The sequence below is a fragment of the Haliotis asinina genome, chromosome 1 (genome assembly GCF_037392515.1).
Source record: "Haliotis asinina isolate JCU_RB_2024 chromosome 1, JCU_Hal_asi_v2, whole genome shotgun sequence".
In the NCBI taxonomy this organism is placed as follows: Eukaryota; Metazoa; Mollusca; class Gastropoda; order Lepetellida; family Haliotidae; genus Haliotis; species Haliotis asinina.
Genome location: NC_090280.1, coordinates 11,431,847 through 11,455,617, shown reverse-complemented (window position 1 = coordinate 11,455,617; position 23,771 = coordinate 11,431,847). Strand labels below are relative to the sequence as shown.

The 23,771-nt window shown below is 36.7% G+C and overlaps 1 protein-coding gene across 1 annotated transcript in view; it reads left to right on the top strand.

The window, feature by feature from the left end:
• LOC137287108 (contactin-2-like) overlaps nt 1–23,529 on the top strand; it is a 349,511-nt gene extending 325,982 nt beyond the window's left edge. Inside the window, exons 15-21 of the mRNA XM_067819247.1 lie at nt 8,089–8,133; nt 9,647–9,838; nt 13,245–13,280; nt 16,498–16,527; nt 17,492–17,536; nt 18,965–19,068; nt 19,460–23,529. Coding sequence (XP_067675348.1) covers nt 8,089–8,133; nt 9,647–9,838; nt 13,245–13,280; nt 16,498–16,527; nt 17,492–17,536; nt 18,965–19,068; nt 19,460–19,636 — 629 coding nt within the window. The 3' untranslated portion in view covers nt 19,637–23,529. The remainder of the gene's footprint in view (nt 1–8,088; nt 8,134–9,646; nt 9,839–13,244; nt 13,281–16,497; nt 16,528–17,491; nt 17,537–18,964; nt 19,069–19,459) is intronic.
• Nucleotides 23,530–23,771: the final 242 nt, after the last annotated feature.

The following is a 23,771-nucleotide window of genomic DNA, read 5'->3' as shown; positions in this document are numbered from 1 at the left end:
TTTGCTTAAGCAATTGGAAAGAAACTATGTCACTCACTTAGATCAACTGATTTGGGTCACAGTTGGCCAAAAATGGTATAATGAAAGAGTGGGGGTTCTTCCATAATATATATGCAGTCAACATAAAAAAATGAAGTCAAGATCGATAAACAAAAGTATAAATGATTTATTTATTCAACACTCAGAATGAACATTTCTCCTGCTTGCTTTTAGTGTCTGTGTTGTCCTTGTTCCTATCTTATCCCAATTTCTAAGATGCTTCAGTAAAAGATCAAAGGTTCCAACAGTACTTTATCAGGCAATAATGCATGCTTTTTGCATGATGTCACACTGTACTGACGTCACTATGCCTACCCCCTCATATTGAAACATACCCTTGGTAACTGATGTCACAATGCATGTCAGTTGTCATTGCCTTGTACAGCCTACCACCATTTCTTGGTTTGCAGTTGTTTCACTCAGGTAACAGCACTAGTGGAAATATTACTTTTAACTTTTTTCGACAGATAAATCTCTCAACTGGAATAACAATTACACAGCAATGTTTGCTGACAATGCCTATGTCCACAGTCCCACAAAGCATTTGTGGAATGTTGCATGACTCATGATCATCAACTTCATTTGGATCTACAGTTCAAAACTTACACTGGCAATGGAACTGTGATGTGAACGTTGTCCATTATGGTTTACAATGTTCACAAAACAATGCAAGTACAATAATGTTGAGAAGATATTTTATCCAAGTGTAAACCATTTCCAAACTGTTTATCAGTTGTTTTCAAAAGGGGCATACACATCGCTGGAAGAGCCTGTCAGTTATTCCTGAGCGAGGATTGTTATTTAAGTTACCAACACTTTCTCTTTTATGTTTGTTTACTGCATAGATTAATGCCTGTGTGTATTAAATTTGGCATCTTAGAAAAAAATGCAATTTGCTCTACCCCCATGTACAGTGTAATAAGGTACACCTTTGCCTTAAACTATTATAGGTTTAAAGCACTCGGAAAGGAACACCCTTGTACTTTATAAACCCTCAGTACTTTATTATGCTATGCATGGGGATAGAGGGAGCTGTATTTAGAAGATAAAGCTACTCTGTTCTCAGTTTTGTGGACCTTTATTGTTGTTTTATAACCATTAAATGTAACTTAAAAACTGAATGCTTTGGCCTTCTTAAATCAACATAAAGGGCCACAAAACTGAAAACAGAGTGCCTTTATCCTCATTCTATCATGAATGATAAGCATTTAAAAACTCTTCGGCAAGGCATGAAGTTGTCTTTTCTTAGAAATCACCTGGAATCATCCAGTTGAGTGACAGGTTGTTTAATGAACAAAATAAGACATTTTCAACAGCATAAATGCTATATTTCAGGAAACAATTATGCTTGTTTTTGTGACAGTAACATGCATAGATAAAAAAAAAACATGCAGTTTATACAGTGAGCAAGTAAAATTATTTGATTTTTCTCGAGTGAATTATTCATCTCCCCTACTGTATGACAATCGACTTGCCCCAATGCAACTATGAACTCGCAAAGTTTATTCACCGAAATTAATGATGACCTATGAAATGCCTTTATTTGCTTTAACTTTTTCTGTGGTGTGATGCTTGCAGATGGTTGTAACAGAAAACTTTTTCAGGTGCCTGTCAGTATTAAAACTATCGTTCTGGTTGTTGATGATATCATTTATTGGTGTGAGCTTACTTTCTGCATAATACAGCCATGTCAGATATGGAAGTTCTTATGTCCAGGCCAGCTTTGTCGCTGACAATGAAATAATTCCTAAATGTTTTCACACTTCTATGAATGGTAGACAACCACATTGTTCTGTCTGATTTGGATCTACATCAGCTTTCTCCAGACACAGCAGTGGCAGTAAGATATGTAACAAAAGAGGTCTTATTGGTAGCTGTTAAGTCCATTAAAGATTTTATGAAAAGTGTTTGCATCAGATCCCAGCATCTTATTCTGGTGTTCATGCAGCTGTGAAGATGCTTGAATAAGAGAGTGAAAGACCATAATCTCTCATTATTATTGACAGTCTGGTGGGGAGTGCAACAAACCTATTGCACCTGAATTTAGATAGCTTGAAACGAACTAAAAATTGTAAATGCCTGTTTTTTAAAGTCGTGTGGTGGTTCCAAGAAGAAATTTCATCTGACCTTTAAGTTTCAAGATAAGTTTCTCTTGTTCACTCTATGTCAAGGAAATTACTTAGTTTTAATGTCAACGTATGCCCTTATAGCAGCAAAGGGAGACCCCTCCATATACACCTGCATTATGTTAGAGAAACTTTAAAGCCAAAAACAGGTAACCTATACCATGTCTTTTGACTTCTGAGGTGAGGTAAACTCATTTATCTTACCTCGCACGCGTCATTTTCTGATTGTCTGAGCGCTCTTCTATTATTTTCAATGTGCCCAACTTACAAGCAAGGTACATTGCAATGTACTCTGCTGCTAATGGCAATTCATGCAGTATTTTGTGGTAGTGTACATTGAATCAAGCATGATGCATGGAAATTACTGATGTTTTGCAAATGCAAATTAATGGAAGGAGATAACTCTAAATTTGTTTTCTTGTGTCTAAAAAATCTAGCGATGGCTACAAAAAGATATGCCTCCATTCCAATAAATAAATTTTGACAAAAGGTTCAAACATTGTCCCTGCGTATATTAAGAAGGTGAATTAGACTGCGGCATCTTTACTGAGGCAGTACCTGGGGTTAAAACAGCAAGATGCAAGATTCAAATCATTTGATTCACACAGGCTGGCTGAAGTGTGCGATCTGATACCCATGCTTCAAACAGTTCAGAATGAATTTTTTATGGTGTTTAATGAGATAAATACATTGTTAACTGATCCTTCATGGCCCTTGGATTAATGTTCCCTCAATGTTTGTTCCCTTTGGGCCTAGGGAACATGAACAAAAGTCAATGCTACATTTACAGATTTATCACATTTTTCATTATTCTGACTCATTCTTGCTATGCTGGTCTCCTCACTCTATGCAAATGATAATGGAACACTTGAAATCCCATGAAGTTCCCTCTTTTGAAGAGGATGTACAGTCACACTCGACCATGAGTAGACACCCTTAGCAAAGTAGGGGATATAGTATTAGGCTTCGCCTGTACGTGCGAATTGAAATATCTTAAGAACCATTCGCTAAATTCTTTTCATATCTGGTACCAAGGTTCATCATAGTAAAAGATAGGTCTCAGTCAGGTTGGGTGACCTCTACCTTCATTTCAAGGTCACAATGGGACTTTAACTTTTTACGCTTGTCAGCAAGATATCTCAAGAACCATTTCCAGAATTTTCTTCATATTCAACACCAAGCTTATGCTAGGGAAGGTGCAGGCCCAGTGGATTTGGGTGACTTCACAATGACCAATTTTCAAGGTCATGGCAACACTTTGAAGATTTCAGCACATTAAGCTGCATGTTTAGCTTGTCAGCAAGATACCTGAAGAACCGTTTTCTGGATTTTCTTCACATTCAGCAACAAGCTTCCAGCATGTCAAGCTCATCAACACATTATCTCAAGGACTGGTCACTGCATTTTCTTACTCATCACCAATCTTTATCTTGGGAAAGTGAATTTAACTTAAACCACCTTCATTGTCATTACTTTTTAAATTTAATTTGATAATTTGCAGTTGGGGATTATGTCACCTACGTGACAATTCTGGTTATTTCTTAGTCCTAAAATTACTGCACAAGGCTTTTAGTCTTTATTTATTATCATTATGTCCTAAAATCATTGCTAAATTTTTCATAATATTTATGTTGTTGGACATGTATTTCATCACTTGAACTAGTGTTTCATTTGCTGAAATTGTGTTTTTGTTTTTTCTGCGTCTGACCCACATTTATTATGTCCTTTATCAACCACTATTTATTCATATTGTAAACTTTGTTAGAATTTGTCTAGAACAGAATTTCATTTGTACTTATTGCTGTTCATAGATGTGCGAGGGCACTCTCAAGCCATATCTGTTAAATCTGGTGGTAGTGCAAGTAATCATATGTTAAGTGCTGCTGATGTTCATTTCCCGTGAATCACTAGTACTGAGCGTATCAGGGGGGCAGGTCTTTGAGGTAGTGGACGAAATATTCAAGTCCATTAAGAGATCATCTTCAAACAGCTTAACCAGAGACGAAAAAACAGATGAGGATGAAGACATCAGGTCCCAGGTCTTCACTGAAGCCACATTCAAGTTCTACGTCGAGGTCCTTCAACAAGGAGATAGCATCTCTGTTAGAAGCGTACATCTGTGATGACCCTTCTTTACTTCTAGGCAAGGTTCCTGTCATCAGTAAGACATCTCTGCAGACTACATCTGCTAGATCTACGACAACATTAGGATCAGTGCATCACTCTACAGACAGCCTTCTATCTTTGCAGACATCTGGTAGATGGTAACTATGACAACTCTTTTCAGATGGTAAGAAGACCTGAAGCAGCCTTAGTGCACTCAGACACATCATCAACTCCCCCAGCAGTTTTAGCATCCTCTGCAGATCTTCAACCCAGGGCTCTTCATGAAGCAATTCATAGAGCAGAAGGTGACCATGATGGAGCACCACTCCTCAGAAGAAAGAGCTGTGCTGAAGTCCTCTGCATAAAGGATCTGCATGCACACACACACACTCATGGATGAAGAGGATCACATATACAAATGCTCTCTTTCAACTGCATCTCAACAATAGAGTTTGGAGGAATCTAGCTCTTGTGGTGGTTTGCAGAGGAACCTATTTGACAGAGCCAGTCTGCAACACTCATCTTTACGTAGATGCATCGTTACAGGGTTGGGGAGGCCACCTTGACATCAGAGTGGCAGCAAGAAAGTGGATGAGTCAAGAACAACTTCTTCACATCAGAATGTCTTGTCTAGAATGTATCTTGTCCACTACTACCATCACCGATGGAATGGATGTTACACCCAGAAGCATTTCCGCTCATCATTCAGGCATTAGACCTGTTTGCGACAAGAATCAACAAACAGACACCAACATTTGCTTCTACAATGCCCTATTCCCTAGCAACAGACTCTCATATCATGGGATGGACTAGGAAGTCCAACCCTGACACTACCAGAGTGGTCAAACCTACTTGTCCATCTACACACCAAGCAAGCTCATGGGAATCCACTGCCATTTCAACTTCACGTATGGATTGTATCAACTTGCCAAGAGAAAAGAGGTCACTCCACCACAGCAGCGAAAACAGTGACTTAGCTCTATGCAGATTAACTCATAACTTGTATGACGACAAGTGACAGAGAGTTGAACTCTACGCATACTGGAAAAGCTTCACATCAATGAAAGTATCTCATCCTCAAGTGGCAAACAAATGACCAGAAGGTCTGAACATTTCTATATACAGTCGAACACCACTGTCTTGATATTTACGGGATCAGGAAAAATATCGACTTGGGCATATCATCACATACCAACATGAAAGAAAACAGTATATTACATGTCTGTTATTTATTTGTCCTCACAGAGATTGCAAATACATGTGGTAATCTTGTCATAGTATCCATTGTAAAATATACAAAAGTTGGATCTACACCACAAACAAAGTAAAGAAATCAAAGTTATAACTGACAGGCATATGGTGCTGGCATGAATACTGGTCAGTCACTTTTGATACATAACAAGTTATTATGTCATTTGACCAGATATGTTGGGTCCTGTGGTAGGTTGTTCACACATGAGGATAACGGGTTAAAAAATCTCATCGCCCAACACCTGGGACAAGTCAGTTTTCATTTCGGGCCATCAAATAATGGTATCTTGCTTGTCTGTGGACCACTAGATATTTTCCACTTACGGTTTCAAACTGCAAATAATCTGGGATTTCATTTCTGCTCATAATGAAGCTATTAAAGCTTGCAATAATAATAAAGTAGAGCTAGTAGAGAGTGAAATTAACACTCTTTAAAAAAAGAGTCCAATAAACAATAACATCACGCATTGTGTCATAAAATCAGGGCAAGTGGAACATTAGTCAGGACAAGTTACTTTCTTGAAGTCAGTAGTTCTGTGGCAAGTGGCTTTTCAAAATATTTTTGAAACCCTGGGATAACCATACAGACAAACCTACCATTTGGTAACACTTATGGCCCCACAACACAATAGCATTCAATTGATTCCTAATCTGGATTTCTCAGTCGGCAATTTAGTAACAAGTCAATTGCTTGTCACGTGATGACACAAGTCCCTGATGAGATTCTCATTTAAGCGAAAGATTACCCAAAGAAATTACCTGCTTGGGATCTCAACGTTGTACTACATCATCTCTCCATGGATGCCTATGAACCTTCAGAGCAAGAGACCTGTATGGTACTTACACAGAAGACGCTGTTTCTCCTCACCTTAGCAACGGCAGCTCAGATGTCAGAGATACATACACATGACTTGGGACATCATGCAGCATCACATCTAATACTTAGATGTGAATTTGTTGAAATAATCATCACCTGGTCAACCACATTGACAGTTCCATGTTCCACCACTATCAATGATCCTCGGCCTGGAGGACTCACAACACTTATCCTTGTGTCCAGCATAAGCACTGAAGATTCATCTACACCAGATGAAAACAAGGAAAGGGAAAGTTAAGTGCTAGTTCATCCCCTTGTATGCAGAGAGATCGCTAGAAGTCTCCAGAATGACAATATCAGTGTGGATGAAAGTCATGATACTGAAGGCCAACAAAGCAGCAGGACTGACACCTCCAAGAGAATCCAACCTGCATGAAGTCAGAGCCTTGGCACCTACACTCGCTTCACATGGGAACAGCTCAGTTTTATCAATTAAGGATGGATGCTTCTGGAAGTCAGACACGGTGTTTGCCAACCAGTACCTGAGATATGTCACCACCGAAGTTGTCTCCAGTTCACCATTTTGGACCAACTAACAGTTCCACAAACATGCTAAGTTGAAATCTCACCTTTTATCGCGTTGACTTGGGGATAACACATGCCTCGAGGAGCAAACGGTTGAGAGTCCATGTGTATGTCTATGATTAGGCCAGCATGAGTGATTAAGACCCTGTACTTGTAAGGAAGACACTCATACATGAAGAAAAGTCACAACTCTATGATGAGCACATCATGAAGAATGAGTTGCTATAGCTAACTATTTGGAAGATGAAACTAGTGTATCTAAAATCCACACAAATCCAAGACAATCACTTGTCTTAAAGAAGTCTGACAAGGTATGGACCTTGTACTTGTAAACAGAAGATGCTCGTACAGGAAGAAGAGTTGCAACACGCCTTGAAAAGGAAATCTTGACGTGTTGTGCTAGACAACAAGCAGGACATTAGTATATCTGTATATCCACACGAAGATGTCAGCAGTCACTTCACAAGAAGAGATGTCTGACATGTTGTGGTCTACCTGAGTTAACAGATGATTGTTGAAAGAACAGGACTGACATATGGCCATTATAGTTCCCATAGGAGGAAATACAGGACATACTTTAAGACAGAGAATCCAGGACATAGCCTGACCCACCAGCAATTCTGTCGGATTCTGTTAGCAGACTGAGCATATGTCAGGATAAGGAAAAATGTGTAATTTTCTGAAAAAAATTGATATTTTTTACTTATCCTGACTGATGTCAGGCCTTCCCAACCTCATCACTTATCGCACGTTGGATGTCCCTGTAGATTCACGTTTCAGGCATATTCAGACAGAGTGACAAGCATGGCCAGTCATGTGACCATAAAGGGTGCCAAACCATAAGGGGAGACTACTCATGCTTGAGTGTGATTGTATGTCTTCTTCAAAAGAGGGAATTTCAAGTGTTCCACAATCATTAGCATAGAGGAAGGAGCATAATAAGCATGAGTCAGGATATGTGTAAAGTATCAATTTTATTCCGAAAATTACACTTCTAAATATCTGATTGGTAATGCAAAAAGGGATAAAAAATGCATAATGACATTTTCGTGAAGCAGAAATATTTTACTTATGTCCACAGAACTGACAGCTATTTAGATAGTTATTTTAAAAAAAACATTACAAGTTCAATTGTCATTACTATTACATTGTATTCTTTTTCAGAAATGAGAAACGCAATATATGAGTCAGCTGATAGAGATGAAGCAGGTATAGTATGATACTGTGCATTGATTTGCCCACCATAACTAGAGTAAAAATTACCAGTGTCACTTCTTCATGTTTCAATCTGTGCAGATCTGGGTTAGAACTGATCTTCAGCAAACCATGTTTGTTGTAAGAGGCGACTGAGGGGATTGAGAGGTCAGGGTTGCCAACTTGGTTGAGACATGTCATTTCATTACAGCTGCATATGTCACAGCTGATCACTGGATTATTTGGTCCAGACTTGATTATTTATTGTATGCGTAGTATTAACAAAACAACCAGCCAACCAATCCTCATGTTTCAAAGTTAGATCTATGCATGAAACTTCCGAGCAATTTTGTCAATAAACTTCCTCAAGACTGTATGACAAAAGGGATGACATCAGCTTTTCCAACTATCAGCTTTCCCTTTATGAGAGACAGATAGATAAACATAGGATATTTATATAGCGCACTTATCCACGCACTAGTGCATGCTCAAGGCGCTGAAATGTTGATCAGTCTCCACCTTTTGATGTTTCAGAATGTTTATTGTAAATTTTCTGTGAACATGTCAAAATTTGCATCATCAGTAGTAAAACTTTCAATGAAAAACTTGTGTTTTATTGGCAAATAAGCATATGATCTCTGGCTAACCGATACCACTTTCCATTTATTTATTCTATCAGTAAGTTGTCCATGTGGTAAATGGAATAACACCACGTAACTCTCTTTCCAAAACTAACTACAGGTTGATAAATATCAAACATCAACCCTGGCATCAACTTTCATGTTTGGAAAGTGTAAAATTGGCAAACTATGTACATTTACCTGACATTTGTGCACTAACCGATGTTGATCAGAACTTTTTAACTCGGAGTTAATTACATTGTTCTTTTGTGAGTAAGTAATGCAAGTATACAAAATCTGAATGTTAATAGCAGGCAGTTTCAACAGTTGATTTCTCAGACTTTGTCATCCGTGAAGATCCAGGTTAGAACTGATCTCCAGTAACCCATGCTTGTCATAAGAGGCGATTGGGTGACCAGGCTCGCTGACTTGGTTGACACATGGTATCATTTCCCAGTCATGCAGATGCTCATGCTGTTCATTACAGGTTTGCCTGGTTCAGCCTAAAACTTAACTCCCTCACCCACTTGTTTTATGTTACACGGGAGGTTGCAGACTTCAGTTTCATAGGTGTTTAGTGACTGGATCTAGATGCATGAATAAGAATGCATGCTAAGAATTTCATTATGGGTAAGAAAGAGAATAACTAACCTGAAACTCAGGTTTATGGTTTATGTTTCCCTTAGCAGAGAAATGTCTTAATTACTTGTAGCTTGTTATATATTCTCAAAGCATAAGAATAAGATTTGTTTACCAACTTTGAAATTATCTGCTTCAAACACTAAAAGCCTTGTTATACCAGAACAGAAATCTGAGAAAGTGGGAACTGATGTTTTCCTTACATCATTTTTCATTTTGTCAAAGATAGTTGAAAATTTGCTTACAGTTCTTACTTGCATTTTTCATAGTGACGCAAGAAAATGTTTGCTATGCAAGCTCTGGGGATCCTGGATTGAAACACAGTGGAGGCGCATCTGCTATGTCTGAGGAATATGCTGTTGTGAAAAAGACCACACCTCAACTTGCACCTAACCAAAGTGAAGTATATGCTGTCATACAGAAAGAAGGAAAGGAAGGAAAGAAACCACGTGGAAAGAAAGGTAACTTGTGAAAGTTATTTTAACTTTAAAAGTTAGTTGTTAAATATTGTTTGCTATTTTCAGTTAACTTGACTTTTATCAATATTGTCATTTTGGCAGAACCAAGGAGACTACAACGCTCAGTGGTCAAGAATTTTCTATGAGAACTAGAACATATGAATGGATTTTCATTTTTGGAGCAGTCTAAGTAAACTTTTCGTTACACTCCACTACTGAGTCTAACAAAACCTTTTGGGTCGCGTCAGGTCACCTTTGAGATTGACCAATCAGAACACAGCTTTACCAAATCACAAAAGTGGACATTCGTACATATATTTCAAACTTTTTGTCTCAAAAAGGTTCGTACCCGAACAATTCCAAATGTTGTTTAGTGTAAGATCGTTTGGCGAGAGATCTGTGTCACTGACCTGAATATTTTGTTAGTCCTTCAATCCCTAAGTAGTAGCTGTTGTCTGATTGGTAAAGTCATTTAACTCTCTCGCAATTGACTGGACGGTCATTGGTCGCTCAAAGGTTACATGATGCGACCTGTGACCTTCTACTGGGGTTTGTTTGACTCAGTGGTGGAGTGTAGCGAATAACACTTTAGAAATGCTAATGCTTTAGAAAGAAAGTCAAGGTTCACAGGATTGCACAATATTCTTATGTATCATAGCTCTCATCCTTATCAATTCAAGTGATTATTTTATTCATTTTCAGTACCTACTGCATCTGATGGTACTATGTGGTTGTTTGCATCTTAAAATGTTTTGATTCAGGCCAAGGCCATAGCCAAGTTCGCAAGAGGGATGGAGTCATTCTGGTGATTTGCATGCAGTGGTTTTGGCACATCATGCCCCATTGTTTCTGTGTTAGATATTGTTATATCTTCATACATGCATAAATGCATAGCAAAAGACATTAAACATTTGTTCTTGTTGGTACTTTGTCTGGCACTCAGCACTAAGTGCCTAGGTATTTGTTAGAAATTATGTTTCAGTTTGCTTTTTGTAGTATGTTACTGGGTAGTGACTGATACCAGATCTATGTTGACCCCCTTCTAAAACTCTTAATTCACCAACTACTTACCGAACTATACAAAGACCATGACTGTCTTCTGTATATATATCTATACTGTGATGCTCTGTGAGCATGTCCCTTAATGATGTGGAATTAGCGAACTAAGCTGTGTAAATATCATTCTACTTCTTTTTATCATTATAAATAAACAACATAATGCTATATCAATGCCCAATTTCCCCTAATGTGGCAGTCAATACTCTAAAGTCTTCAGACTTTAAACAGAGGTCCACTTTATCATTAACTATTTGTAACAATATTTGTCGAAAGGTGGTGCCTTGATTTCCTGTACATGTGCAGTACAGGAAACTGTCACTCCTCTCCTTTGTTATCATCAAAACAGAAATCTGAGTTCAAAAGGTAGTTAGTTGGTGATTGTCATGACTAACAAATATCTTCAGTGTACACAAGATAAGTGTCACAATCTTCTATGATACTATCTCACCCACAGTTGTTTCTTCAGAGTGGATATATGTAGAGTTGAAAAGATGTATTTCTTTGATACTTGACTGTCCTCAGCTGAACAGACTTTAGGCCTCCATGATTACTGACATTGGGTTCATTCTGAGACTGTTCTGCACAACACAGTCCAGTCAGGAGGATCCATTCTTTTTGCCAGATATGGCTGTTAACACAGTTCATGTCAATGCAGAGTCATTTACTTTTTCAGTTGAAAAGTATAGCTATATAACAACAGACCCAGGAGATGATAATGATTCAGCCTATTGGTTGTCATCTTTTCTGATGTTAAATGACAAGACAGGAATATTTCAGAGATTTGTGACAAGACGTTTTAGACACTCAACAATGAATCAGTCAAATGGCTAAGGGAAAATGTACAAAAAAGAAGGAACCTATGAAATTAATATGTAAGGTGGACATTTATAACCCTACAGCATTTCGTCTGAGAGCAATATTGAAAACTATGATGACTTATATGACATGCATGAACAACATGGATGTACACATTCAAAGCAAAGTGTGAGACGGGAGCTCATGTAATCACTAATACAACTGAGCTATCTGATTTCAATATCCCAGGCTGTTCGAATGTTTGGCAAATGAAAAGTGTTTTTGACTGACTGTGGGATAAGTACTATAATATGGGTTGCATGTTAAGTTTTCAAAAACATTGTCTGGACAAGATCATCTCATTACATTAATATCTTTCAGTTTGAAGTCTCCTCTCATTATCAATAGAGAATTCTGCTGAATAACAGGAAGGCAAGTGTTGACATAAAAAGCAAGGTGTCCTGTGAAGGGGTTATCAACTTTCCACAGGCATCAAATATTGGGGCACACTACATAATGCCATTATAATGATTGCAATATGATCTACATAGGACAGTGATGTTTTTCAGGTATACTTCAGATGTTTTGTCTGACTGGAGATATGGATATTGCAATAAAAGTCACCTGCAGTAATAATTTCCAGAAAAATGTAAACAAGAAGGGATTTGATGATGAGTACAAAACTAACTGGTCACCATTAGAAGTTCAGATCAATTTATGTACTAAATTAGCTACACACAGACTTGTTCTAAAGCAAGTAGAAGTGTGGGACTAAATTGCACTGTGTAATGAGGGGTCAAAGATGAACAGGTGTTGGTGAGGTCAGCTGTACGTGTAGGTGCATGTAGGAAAAGATGGGGATGGATCAGCTTCTGTTTTTGAAAATCCCTTTCTAGTTTAATTTTGAGTTTTATTGTATTCTTACCTAACCCTCTTCACGCATTAGTTCATCGTAAAACTGTAACTGGAGTGACTCTGAACATATTTCATGGGAGCTTTCTCCGTTCTCATGTCATCAAAATAGTAGTTTGGTCTGGGTTTTCAATTTTCAAGTATGGAACCATCAGTCCAAATAATCTGTTTCTTCATTGTGTTTTCTAGATGTAAAGCAACACACATGGATGACTGTCATACCTTCCTATTTTCAGATGTTTTTTCTGCTATATGAATGAATGAATGAATGAATGAATGAGGGGTGATGGATTTTGCTTTCATTCCTTTCATTAAGGTATTTCTTCCCTGGGTTTTGTTTGAATCTCCAAGAGGTGACCTGGTATTCTTAGTAGTTAGATTCCCTCTTACTACATGTCATGCTTCGTGAGTATGTGTTATTGTAGATTTAGTCCATTACTGGTTACAATATTCTTAATTGCTATCAATATAATAATTTCACATTTAAATTTTTTCTATGTGTAAACCAGTGAGAAATGAAACAGACTCCTGTCTATGAAAGGGTAGCCAGGATTGGCTTTGTAGGTCTACAAGGAGTAAGTGTGTGTAGACATGAGAATGCCTTTGTTTAGTAATGCTAATTGTGTTAATTGACATTTTGCAGATGGTGACAAGGGAAAGAAGCAAGTGAAGGGAAAAGGTAACATTGATTAAAAAAGTATTGTTATGGTCTGCTATCAGATATTTTCACCATGATTGCTCTGCTGCTGCATTTGCATTTTGTCTTCGTTAGTGGATATCACAGGAATGTGTCATGAGAACGATGTCCTCCCATTACACAGACAGGCAGTTCGCAGACACCTTAGAACAACATTTACAGTTCAAGGAACAGATAAGCTACTACCTGTTGCCTGCACATTACAATGGAATAGTCCAACTAATAACACAAAAAGAAACTGAAGCTATGTTATTTACTTTGAAAGATATTTCTGCAATGTCAGAACAGTTGATTTTCTTAAGCATTTGGGTTTACCCTTCTCGTCAGAAAGACATAGAAAATGATTTGGCACTAAACAAACAACAGCAGTTTTTCTTCAGGATTTACTTCCACCTGTAGTAGGCAAACTCATAGACAAGCTATGACTTTAGAAACTCCTATAATTTTAGCCAACATCATGGTTTACTCCACCAGCCATTAATGTGTGATATAATATTCTCTAAGTTGTTAAAAATTGCTGTTGCATTACTTAAATCTTGAGAGAACCTAATATTATTCATATGGAATAAGTAAGTTAAAGGTTTTCCTCACAGGATTAAGATATATGATGAGTACACTTAAATGTGATTTATTTTGTATAAATATTAAAAAAATGCCACATCATTCAATGTGGCTATGGATATAAGAATGTTTTTCATTACTCCCTTGAATGGGAGGAGAGAGCGTTTGTAAGCAGTAAAGTTTGTGCCCAACCTATTTCTGAAATGAATAAAATATGCTTCAATCAAAAAGACCGTCAAACCTCTGCGTGACAAACCTGTTTTGGGGGTATTTGTTATATTCGAGTGAGTGAGTGAGTGAGTTTAGTTTTACGCCACACTCAGCAATATTCCAGCTATATGGAGGCGGTCTGTGAATAATAGAGTCTGGACCAGACAATCCAGTGACCAACAACATGAGCATCGATCTGCGCAATTGGGAACCGATGACATATGTCAACCAAGTCAGCGAGCCTGACCACCCGATCCCGTTAGTCGCCTCTTACGACAAGCATAGTCACCTTTTATGGCAAGCATGGGTTGCTGAAGGCCTATTCTACCCCGGGACCTTCACGGGTCTGTTATATTCGATAGTAATTGAGAGTAAAAACAATTTTGAGAAGTTCCTACTCAGTGACGAACCTGTTTCAGGCTCATAAGGAAGGGTGTTTTCCCACAACTAATAAAGGAGATGTTGTCAAAGCAAACCCTCTAATTGGTTGACGCTTGCTATCGTTCGGGTTGCTAAGTGTCCGTCCTTGTCCAGATATATTGTGCTGTGAAGCATTTAAAGTCAGGGGTCATCTCAAAATTTTCATATTATAGCAAAAATCTTTAATCCTTGCAATGACACAATGGCCTGTGGTGCAGAGAACATGTATTGTGTGTGGAAGACGAGGCGTCGGCTGCCAGTCTCATCCCAGTTGATTTTTTTTTAAAATACCAAATTATATCTACAATATATCTTTGGTGAGTTTATAATTTGGATAAAGCATGACCAGTGGGCTGTAAAATATTGGGAAGGAAACAGCCTTACTCCTCCGCAATGCCCACAGATCATGCTTTATTCTATACTTAGACTACTGCTGCTCACAACCTTACAATCCAGGCATGCATCCTGTGTAAAGTTCTGGGAACCTACATTATGAGGGCAGCATAGCTGTTGAGACCACTTTTCACCCTAGCGCTGGGTTGAAAATGGTGAATCTTTTGAAATCTGATTTCACAAAAGGTGGGGGTCATCACATTATTATTTTAACTTGATAAGATGAATTTGCATTTTTGATGATTTGTTTGTGTAAGTCCATACCAAAGAGTATCAGAATCTGTAAAGTGGTATTTTGCATTGCATGTGACATTTAAGAACAATGTTGATGGACAAATGGAAACACATAAACACAGGAAATAATAAACACAGAGTCACAGAGCAATAAGTCCAAGGTGCTGGGCAGACAAGTTCCCTGCTCACATTTCATTGCCAACTGGTGTCTCCTGGTGTGAATTGTTTTTTGTTGTTAGTAGAGGCAATGGACAAATGGAAGACAACACTTAACAGTTAAGTGTTTCATATGTCAATTGCCAAACACCTGTCAATGTCAATGAACTGTTGGTTCATTACCTTAGGTTTGCCACCACTTTTGTTGGCCTATTAATGTTTTCATTTCTTACATGTACATGTATATGCTCTCTGCCTTATAGCATTCATTTAGACACCTTAGGCAGAAAAAGATCATGTGGATCCCTGCCCGTGTTGGTGTGTATGGCAACAAACATGCGAATTAAGCAGCCAAAGCAGCATTTTAACTCCCAGAAGTTAAATTAAAATACCCATATCAAGAAATAACATCAAAAGCCTATCAGAACCAAAAGTCTTCAAAAAGTGGCAACATAAATACCAAAATTCTATTCTAAAAATGTCTTCAAAAACCAAGAAACTGAAAAACTATCATAAATCTTAATATTTTGACAGGGCATTCAAAAATATTCCTATATAGATAAAATTAAAACACTAATGAAACAGACTAATGCAGACAAAACAACAAAACAGAAACACTTAAGCACATCCTGCTACACAATATAAAGGCTGAACATGTCCAACTACACTGCATACACAAATAACAACTAAAGAATTAACACAAACACACACCAAACACATATAAGCCAAATAAATAACACTCAAACCTCAAAAGCATTGGGTATATTTCGTATCAAAACTGGCCTACGAGTTCACATAGTAACCAACATTACCATCTACCGCTAACCCATAATAAACTTCACAAACAAAACAAGTACCAACCAAACAATATTCTGTTCTTCGCTTATTCCACCCCACCTGTTTTGTAATTTTTTTACAAGCATCCAAATAAATACTTTGTATGAAAAGTCTTTCAGAACGCCATATCTTTTGAACAAATCATTCCTCTTTTGATCAAACACTAATTGACCTGGCTGGGCTGTGTGGGCCATATGTCAAAGAGTGCATGTTAAATCTCCAGATCATCATCATCATTCATTCACTGATGAACAAATAGTAAGCATATACTCTGATATGTTGTGTTCATCATAATAAAGAAGTTGACATCCTTAAAAATCTTTTCCTTATGTGTATCACATCTAAATACCATTCAAAAACTTGACTATGAAAACAATATTTTTTACAGAAGCAAAGAAGGAAAAAGGCAAAAACAAAGGTAACTGAATACCTGTACTACTTTGATGCTTCCGTTCATGTTTTACATGTACAATTATCAATCATTTTCTTGAAGGACTGATAATTCACAACATGAATATAGTGTAAATAATGATATTTAACATATCTGGTATACAGTCGAACCCTGTTTACTCGGACCCTACATAGCTGGAAACCCCGCCTTTCGGACGGTTTTTATGTGAAACGAAACTTACGTTCATTAATTGTACTCGCTTAACCGGACCCTGCGCTTCCAGACCCAGACAGCGAATTTTCAAACCATTCCCACAGATTTCCATTGAAAAATGATCCAGTTATCCGGACAGAGAGATCTGTGCAGCGTGCATGTGTACGTGTCACGTCAATACCATTTACCGCACAACTTTGTGATTTCATTCTTAATCTGTCGGAAGGCATTTGGTGTGAATTGATTAATTAGCCATCAAAACACTAGTTACGCATGCCACTCATTAGGATTTGGCGCGTGTGAGAACATCTCATCAGTAACGAAAACACATGTTAATTAGCATTAATTAGCATGATTACATCCCAGACAACTTGACAAATGGTAACCTGCGTTCCGCCTTCCATGTATTATTGGTACACTTATATGTTGCGGTGGTTCACTGTTGTTACTATTGACTGTTGATTTATTGATATACGTACAAGTAATTTTTTTGCTTTCACTTAATTTTCATGCTTTGCTTGATTGATCCAGTTAACTGGACGTCTCGCTATCCGGACGATTTTCGAGTGAAACCAAAACATCCGGATAAACAGGCTTCAACTGTATTACTGAGTTATATAACAATTTGTGTGTTTTGAGTTTTCAATTCATTATAGTACGTGAGAGGAAACATGTACGACATGGTAATTATTAAATAAGTTCATTAAGTTAATTATGTGCACTGTTCAGAACAGAGAAAACATATCTTCATTTGTTCATTTTGCATTGAACTTTGCAGGTGACAAGGCCCCCTTGAAATCTAAGATCAGAGGTGGAACAAAGGGTAAACTTGGCATATTGTACTGTAGTTCAGACATCCAGAATTTCAAACAGGATCTGAGGATTTCTGTTCAGTTAAAAATTATCTGATATCACTTGTTATTTAAACATACATTGCATATTACCTGTAAAAGCTGTAAAGGGTACACAAATCCATAAATTAGCACTATTGATAAAATAACATTAAACTCCTTACATAGGGAGAAATATATTGTTAATGTAACAAGGAAAACAGAAAACAAAAGAAGCAGACCATGAAATAATTAGGAAATATACCTTTATTTGTGTGTGTAGTACGTTATATGCATGTGAGAAAGTGATATTATAGATAGATATTATTAGATGGCATTTGAGCCCTTTGATTGTATGCAGTTGTATAGGGCTGGGACAAGTCTAAATTTTCTACCCAAGTACCCGACCCCATACAACCCTACTCTACCCAGATGTTAATTCCTGACATCAAATTTGAAAGAAATGGCAATACATTCTTCAACTCGGAGACCAAACTTTTGAGTTTTTTAATGTCTTAACCATGTACTATATATTCGAAAGAAGAGACAGCAGTTATGTCCAAATCTTCAAAGACAATACAACCTTTTAATCATGAAAGAATAACATTTTACATAGTTTCATCTGTTAGTCACATGATCGTAGCATGGTGTGGAGTCATTCCACAGATGACCTAACCTTGTCAGCTTGTTGACGGGGTTAACCTCTTTGGTCATGTGGACACGGTGTCCGACTTCAGATCAGAAGGTCCAAGGTTCGAATCCCAGCACTGAGCTCCAAAATTTTGTTGCCGCTACATGATGGGTCAGGATACCAAGACGGGTACCCAAGTCCAACTCATTACCCACTTGTCTTGGTTATACAGGTTGCCTGTCCCAGCCCTAACAATTTATTTTTAATTCAGACCATTACATTACAGAGTTAAGGATATATCATTGTACAGGTGTCATTATATGTTGTGCTATTTGGGAAATATTTCTTATTGCTGCTGACATTGAGATCCAATAATCAAGTGAAAAGCAAAGAAGTGCTTTGAGCATGCATGTCTGATGGACTACAGCACTATGTAAATAAATATAAAAACACTGCAAGAATGAAATGCCATAGCCAAAAATTGTGAACATTTGAACACATCCACAATATGGTTATTCATGGTTCAGTATAAGATTTACATTACGTGTCCTTTTTACAACAGGTTAGCAATAAGTTCATGTTTTACGTTTAAGATGTGAAATTTAGTGTATGCTAACTTACATAGTGTGATTATTACATCAGGTATCTGTTATTGTATCAAACTATTGACTGGAAAAGTGCAGAAGCTTGTCCTTTTGACAATTTGCAATCAAGGTTAATAGTAATAAGTTTTGATAAGGACTGATGATAAATTTGATAGTGAACACTTCTTTCTTGATCTCTTTGACAGGTGAAGAGTATGAGAACACTGGCATTGGTGAAGAAGGTAATCCCTATATCAACCATGCTTTTGATCATGAATCCGAAAATGTGAACAAGGAAACAGTTCCAGAGGTGGGTGTATTTATTTGTTGAAGTCAATGTTTCCTGTTGTTGGTATCAAATGTTGAGGACATAAGTTATGATGCATGTATGATATTTCAGTGCAGTGGTATATTATTAGAATACCAATATGAAACAAACTATGTGGATAACAGCTTCTCTTATTTCCTCATGAGTGTGACATTTTGATTTACATATTTTTCTGCCATTGTCAAGTTTGGAGTGGTGAAGAAATGGCATGGTACACTAATAAACAATCTTGGACTTAGGACTGATCACTATTATTTTGTTATTTTTTATACCCTGTACCAAAGTCAGTTTACCACAAACATTGTGAACATACTGGCAAAATCTACTTGCTTGAAGAAAGCCAATAATCTTTTATATGCATACATTCCATTAGGGTGCAAAGTATGGCAGAGATGAAGATGGATTGCTGTATGTGGGGATTGACTTCAGAGGCCAAAACCCCAGTCCCCAGGTTCACAGGGAGGAGGAATCAACTGAGTATGCTGGTATCCAGTTTGGAGTGGTTGGACAGCTGCCCAAAGATGAAGATGAAGAGAAAAAGACACCTTGAATGAAAATAATTACATGTTGATTTTCTGGTGGACTTTATTTTTCAGTTAAATGATGCTTGCAATACTGTTTATCTGAATATATCAGAATTGTCCTTAATAGTATTTATAATTCAGTGGAACACTGTGTGTTACTTGATATACTTACTATAACTAATGTATGAATGATTCCTTGTTGATATTGAAAACATTGTTACCCACATATATATCTTAGGTGTGCAAATTAGATATACTTGTACTTCATTATATTTGATACAGAGGTTCTGTTATCATAGGTATCACTATTTTATTGGAACTGTTCCTATCCTAAATACCCATATGTGTTTTATATGTAGCACACATGCATTAAACTGTCAAGGCCTCTTCATCGGCAGGTTGAGACAATCATGTGACATCAGAATGTGGGACTACTATTTCTATTCACAACTTCTTACAGATACAGTGTTTACTACAACTTCGGTTTGGTCCATTTCTACCATCTGACAAATTTATCAACACAAATAAACACTGTGTTTCATTAAAAAAAAGAAAATAATAAATATCACATTTTACAAGAGTTTTTCACAATGTGCAGTTTTTAAGACAAAATTATAAATAACTTTAGTTAGTTAACGACAATAACATGGGATAAGCCAGATTTATGGATGTCAATTTCTTTAATGTGGATATTCTTAAGCATACGCTCCAAAACATTATGTTATCCACAATAAATATACTTAGCATCTTTAAATCTTGCTTTCTTATGTTTTCATCTACATGCCCCTCTAAGATTTGACAAGAACACAAAGCTGGGATAGGTTCCTAGCTATGCATAGTAACTTTGACCTTACAGTATTTGTATTCATCCACTTTTAGGCTATATTTAGATTTCCTTCTACATTGGCACCAACCATAAAATACTGTTATTTTTAGTTAACACATTTTAAAGAGTAGGGATAATACAGAAATTAACACACTCACGTATGTGTCATATTGTATTTATAACTCTTATGCACAAGAAATGCTATTTCGTGAGGAAAATCTTTTCAGTCATTTAGGTTGTTAGTAAATTAGGACATCTACCCTTAAATATTAATCCCTATTTATGATTCAGTGGCTGTGTGGTTATAAATTAAAAATGTCAAGCTAAAGACAAAGATCTGTATTTTCCTTTGGGCTGTCAGTATTATATAATTGAGACAAAATGTCACTTTCAGATTGTTGCTTTGTCTCGGTATCCACATGTGCTTTCTTGATATAGTGTTCCAGCTAACACTTTGCAAACAATTTGCTTGACTCAGTAACTAACATCCACAATAAGTGTTTTCACAAAAAGGCCCCCGAGACTTACTTGATTTACTTACTTACTATTAAATGTTCAATGCATGAACGATTCCTCATTGTCATTGATTATTGTTATTCACATATGTATTTTCTTTGAGCAATTTAGATATGCTTTTTTGGATTTGATACAGAAGTTCTATAAATTATATTTTTATTTACTCAGATCTCTCAGTGTTTATTATGATTTGGCAAGGAAGCATATATGTAATTCACAGATAGTCACAAAAGATCCTTCTTTGATTAGCATATCAGGTTTAAATCTTCTTTACAACACTGTAAAATCATAATGTTTTTGTAATATTATTATTGTCTTTTGTTGTTTCTTGTTAATTTTGTGTGATATTTTAATCTTTTATACCAGAGCTTCTTTCATGTTTACAATGTGTTTAGGTACTGCACATTAATATTCTGTTAACAGTTTTCGGAGTAGTTACTGAGTAAGTATTTGTTTACTGTAATAATGATAATGGAATTTTATGATGGATCTTAAGAGCTTAAGAATGAAACTTACTACTTCAAGAGTTATCTCCTGTGGTGTAGCAGACGGCTTCCTTTGTTGACATGGCAGACTTGACAGCAGAAGTGAAAAGAAAGCTGGTTCTAGATGATTTTGAAAGGGGTGTGACTAGTGCAGATGGTTATAAGAGTTAGAAGGCAGAGATAATATTCCTGTCTACCTGTGAAGGACTGGGGTAGAACAGACCAACAGCAGCCCATGCTTGCCATAAAAGACGACTCTTAGTGTCGGAAGAGGCAGCTACTCAGATTGGGAGGTCAGGCTTGCTGACTTATTTAACCCACGCCATCTGTTCCAAACTGATGCTCATGCTGTTTATCACTGGATTGTCTGGTCCAGATTTGCTTATTTACACACCGCCCTCACCGCTGGAATATTGCAGTGTAAAACTAAAGTCTGGAGATGGGTTTGAGCACAAGACAGGCAGGGATCCCAAAGAAGTTCGGTACTGTGGATCACTGGTAAATTGATCAGATTTTGAGTAGGGAAAATTCCCTCATCAGTGATGAAAGATGCAGGAAAAAAAAGACATAGGTGTAGGACTCATAAAAGTCAAGATTTGGATACTGTTTTCTTTATTGATGAATGTTCCGGCTTGCTGTTTTTGCATGATTTTTGTTGTTATTACACTTTTTTTGTTTTACACAGATCATATATGTCATAATATGTCATTCAGCTTATGTTTCATTGAAAAAAATTAAATAATGTTGTACAGCAATTAAAAAATATAATTGCGTTGAAAAGGGTAATTGAATAGAATGGCTCAAACGGCAAGTTTATGGCAACTGGACCAATGCTATACATCAACAAAGTTTTATCGAAAGGGGTAATTGAATAGCATGGCTCAAAACAAACATCTCATGACATCTGGACAAATGCCATACATTGATAAACAAAGTTTCATTTAGAAGCTAATTGAGTCAAAGGGTTCAAACAAACTGCTGATAGCAACTGGACCAATGTCATATGTTGAGAAACAATACTTCATCAAAACGGTCAATTGAATAGAAAGGTTCAGACAAAGTGCTTATGCTTATGGCCATAAGAAACTGTGAAATGTGGGCGTATTGACAGTTAAGTGTATGTTATTCCAGGTCTTTTAATCTTTATTCAAGGTTTGGTAAAGAAACTGGAAACAAGACTATATAGTATATATATTTGTTAATATTAACTTTGTTTACTGTTGCAAATGTAATTTGTGTGTGAAGTTTCCATTCATCAGCTTACTGTATAATTATTTTGTCCCTTTATTACTGTTACTTAGTTCTTCTTGTTGAAATCAGCAATTTATAATCATTTCACATCGACTGATTGCACATAAGTCAGAAAGTAGCTTATGCAATGACATTCTAGAGGTGTAACACAATTAATTGACGTGCATTCTTTTTCAGGTAAAATGTTGATCACTTGATGGTCTGGTCAAGATCACCACCATGTAACTTTAATATTGTTGAGTGTGGTGATAACAATGCATAACCAACCGGCCAACTTCAGGCAAAAAAAATTCCAGTTCTTATTTGGTTACTGAAAACTGTGAACTTAAATGAACATGGTTGGTTGAGTCTTCCAGACAGATATAATATGTTATAATAATATAAATGATATCTGATTAGGAGCATATTTGACTTATCAGATTTTCTCTTGAAATGTTACATTTTAAAACTGTGTACAATGAATACTGTGTATTTGGTTGTTTATAGTGGGTCTCATTCTTCTCTAAAATTTTCATTTAGAATACTATTTTTACTCACAATACTAGGATAGTCAGTTCATATAATAGCCACAATATTCTCTTGGGCCATGGGTAATTCTCTTATGACTTCCATTTTACCATAAGACGCAACTCACTTGCTCTTGACAAATTGTCATGCCTATTTAGAATTTGATAGGGAAACAATGTTACAGTGTATGAATCCAAGCTGACCAACAGTGTTTGGCCACTCTTCTTCTTCCTTGGTACTGGTTCCAGACTAAATCACAGATGTATATTTTTATTCTTATTTTTTATACTGTATTATATACTAAACAATTCATGATTAAATGATTTATTTTCAACTTATGTGTTTCAGTATGTATACAATAGTCTGCATAATATTATGCTTCCAAAATTCAAGATTTGCCTGAAGAGCAGAGGTCAGTGGTTTGATCCAGTAGTGTCAAGAGAAGATACTTAAAGGTCACATGCAACCAAAAAATCAAACATAATTAAAACACATTTATCACTTATTCATGACATATAATATACATCGAAACGAAGCCCTCGGGAGACCGAACCCAGTCATAGCGGGTGGATATGC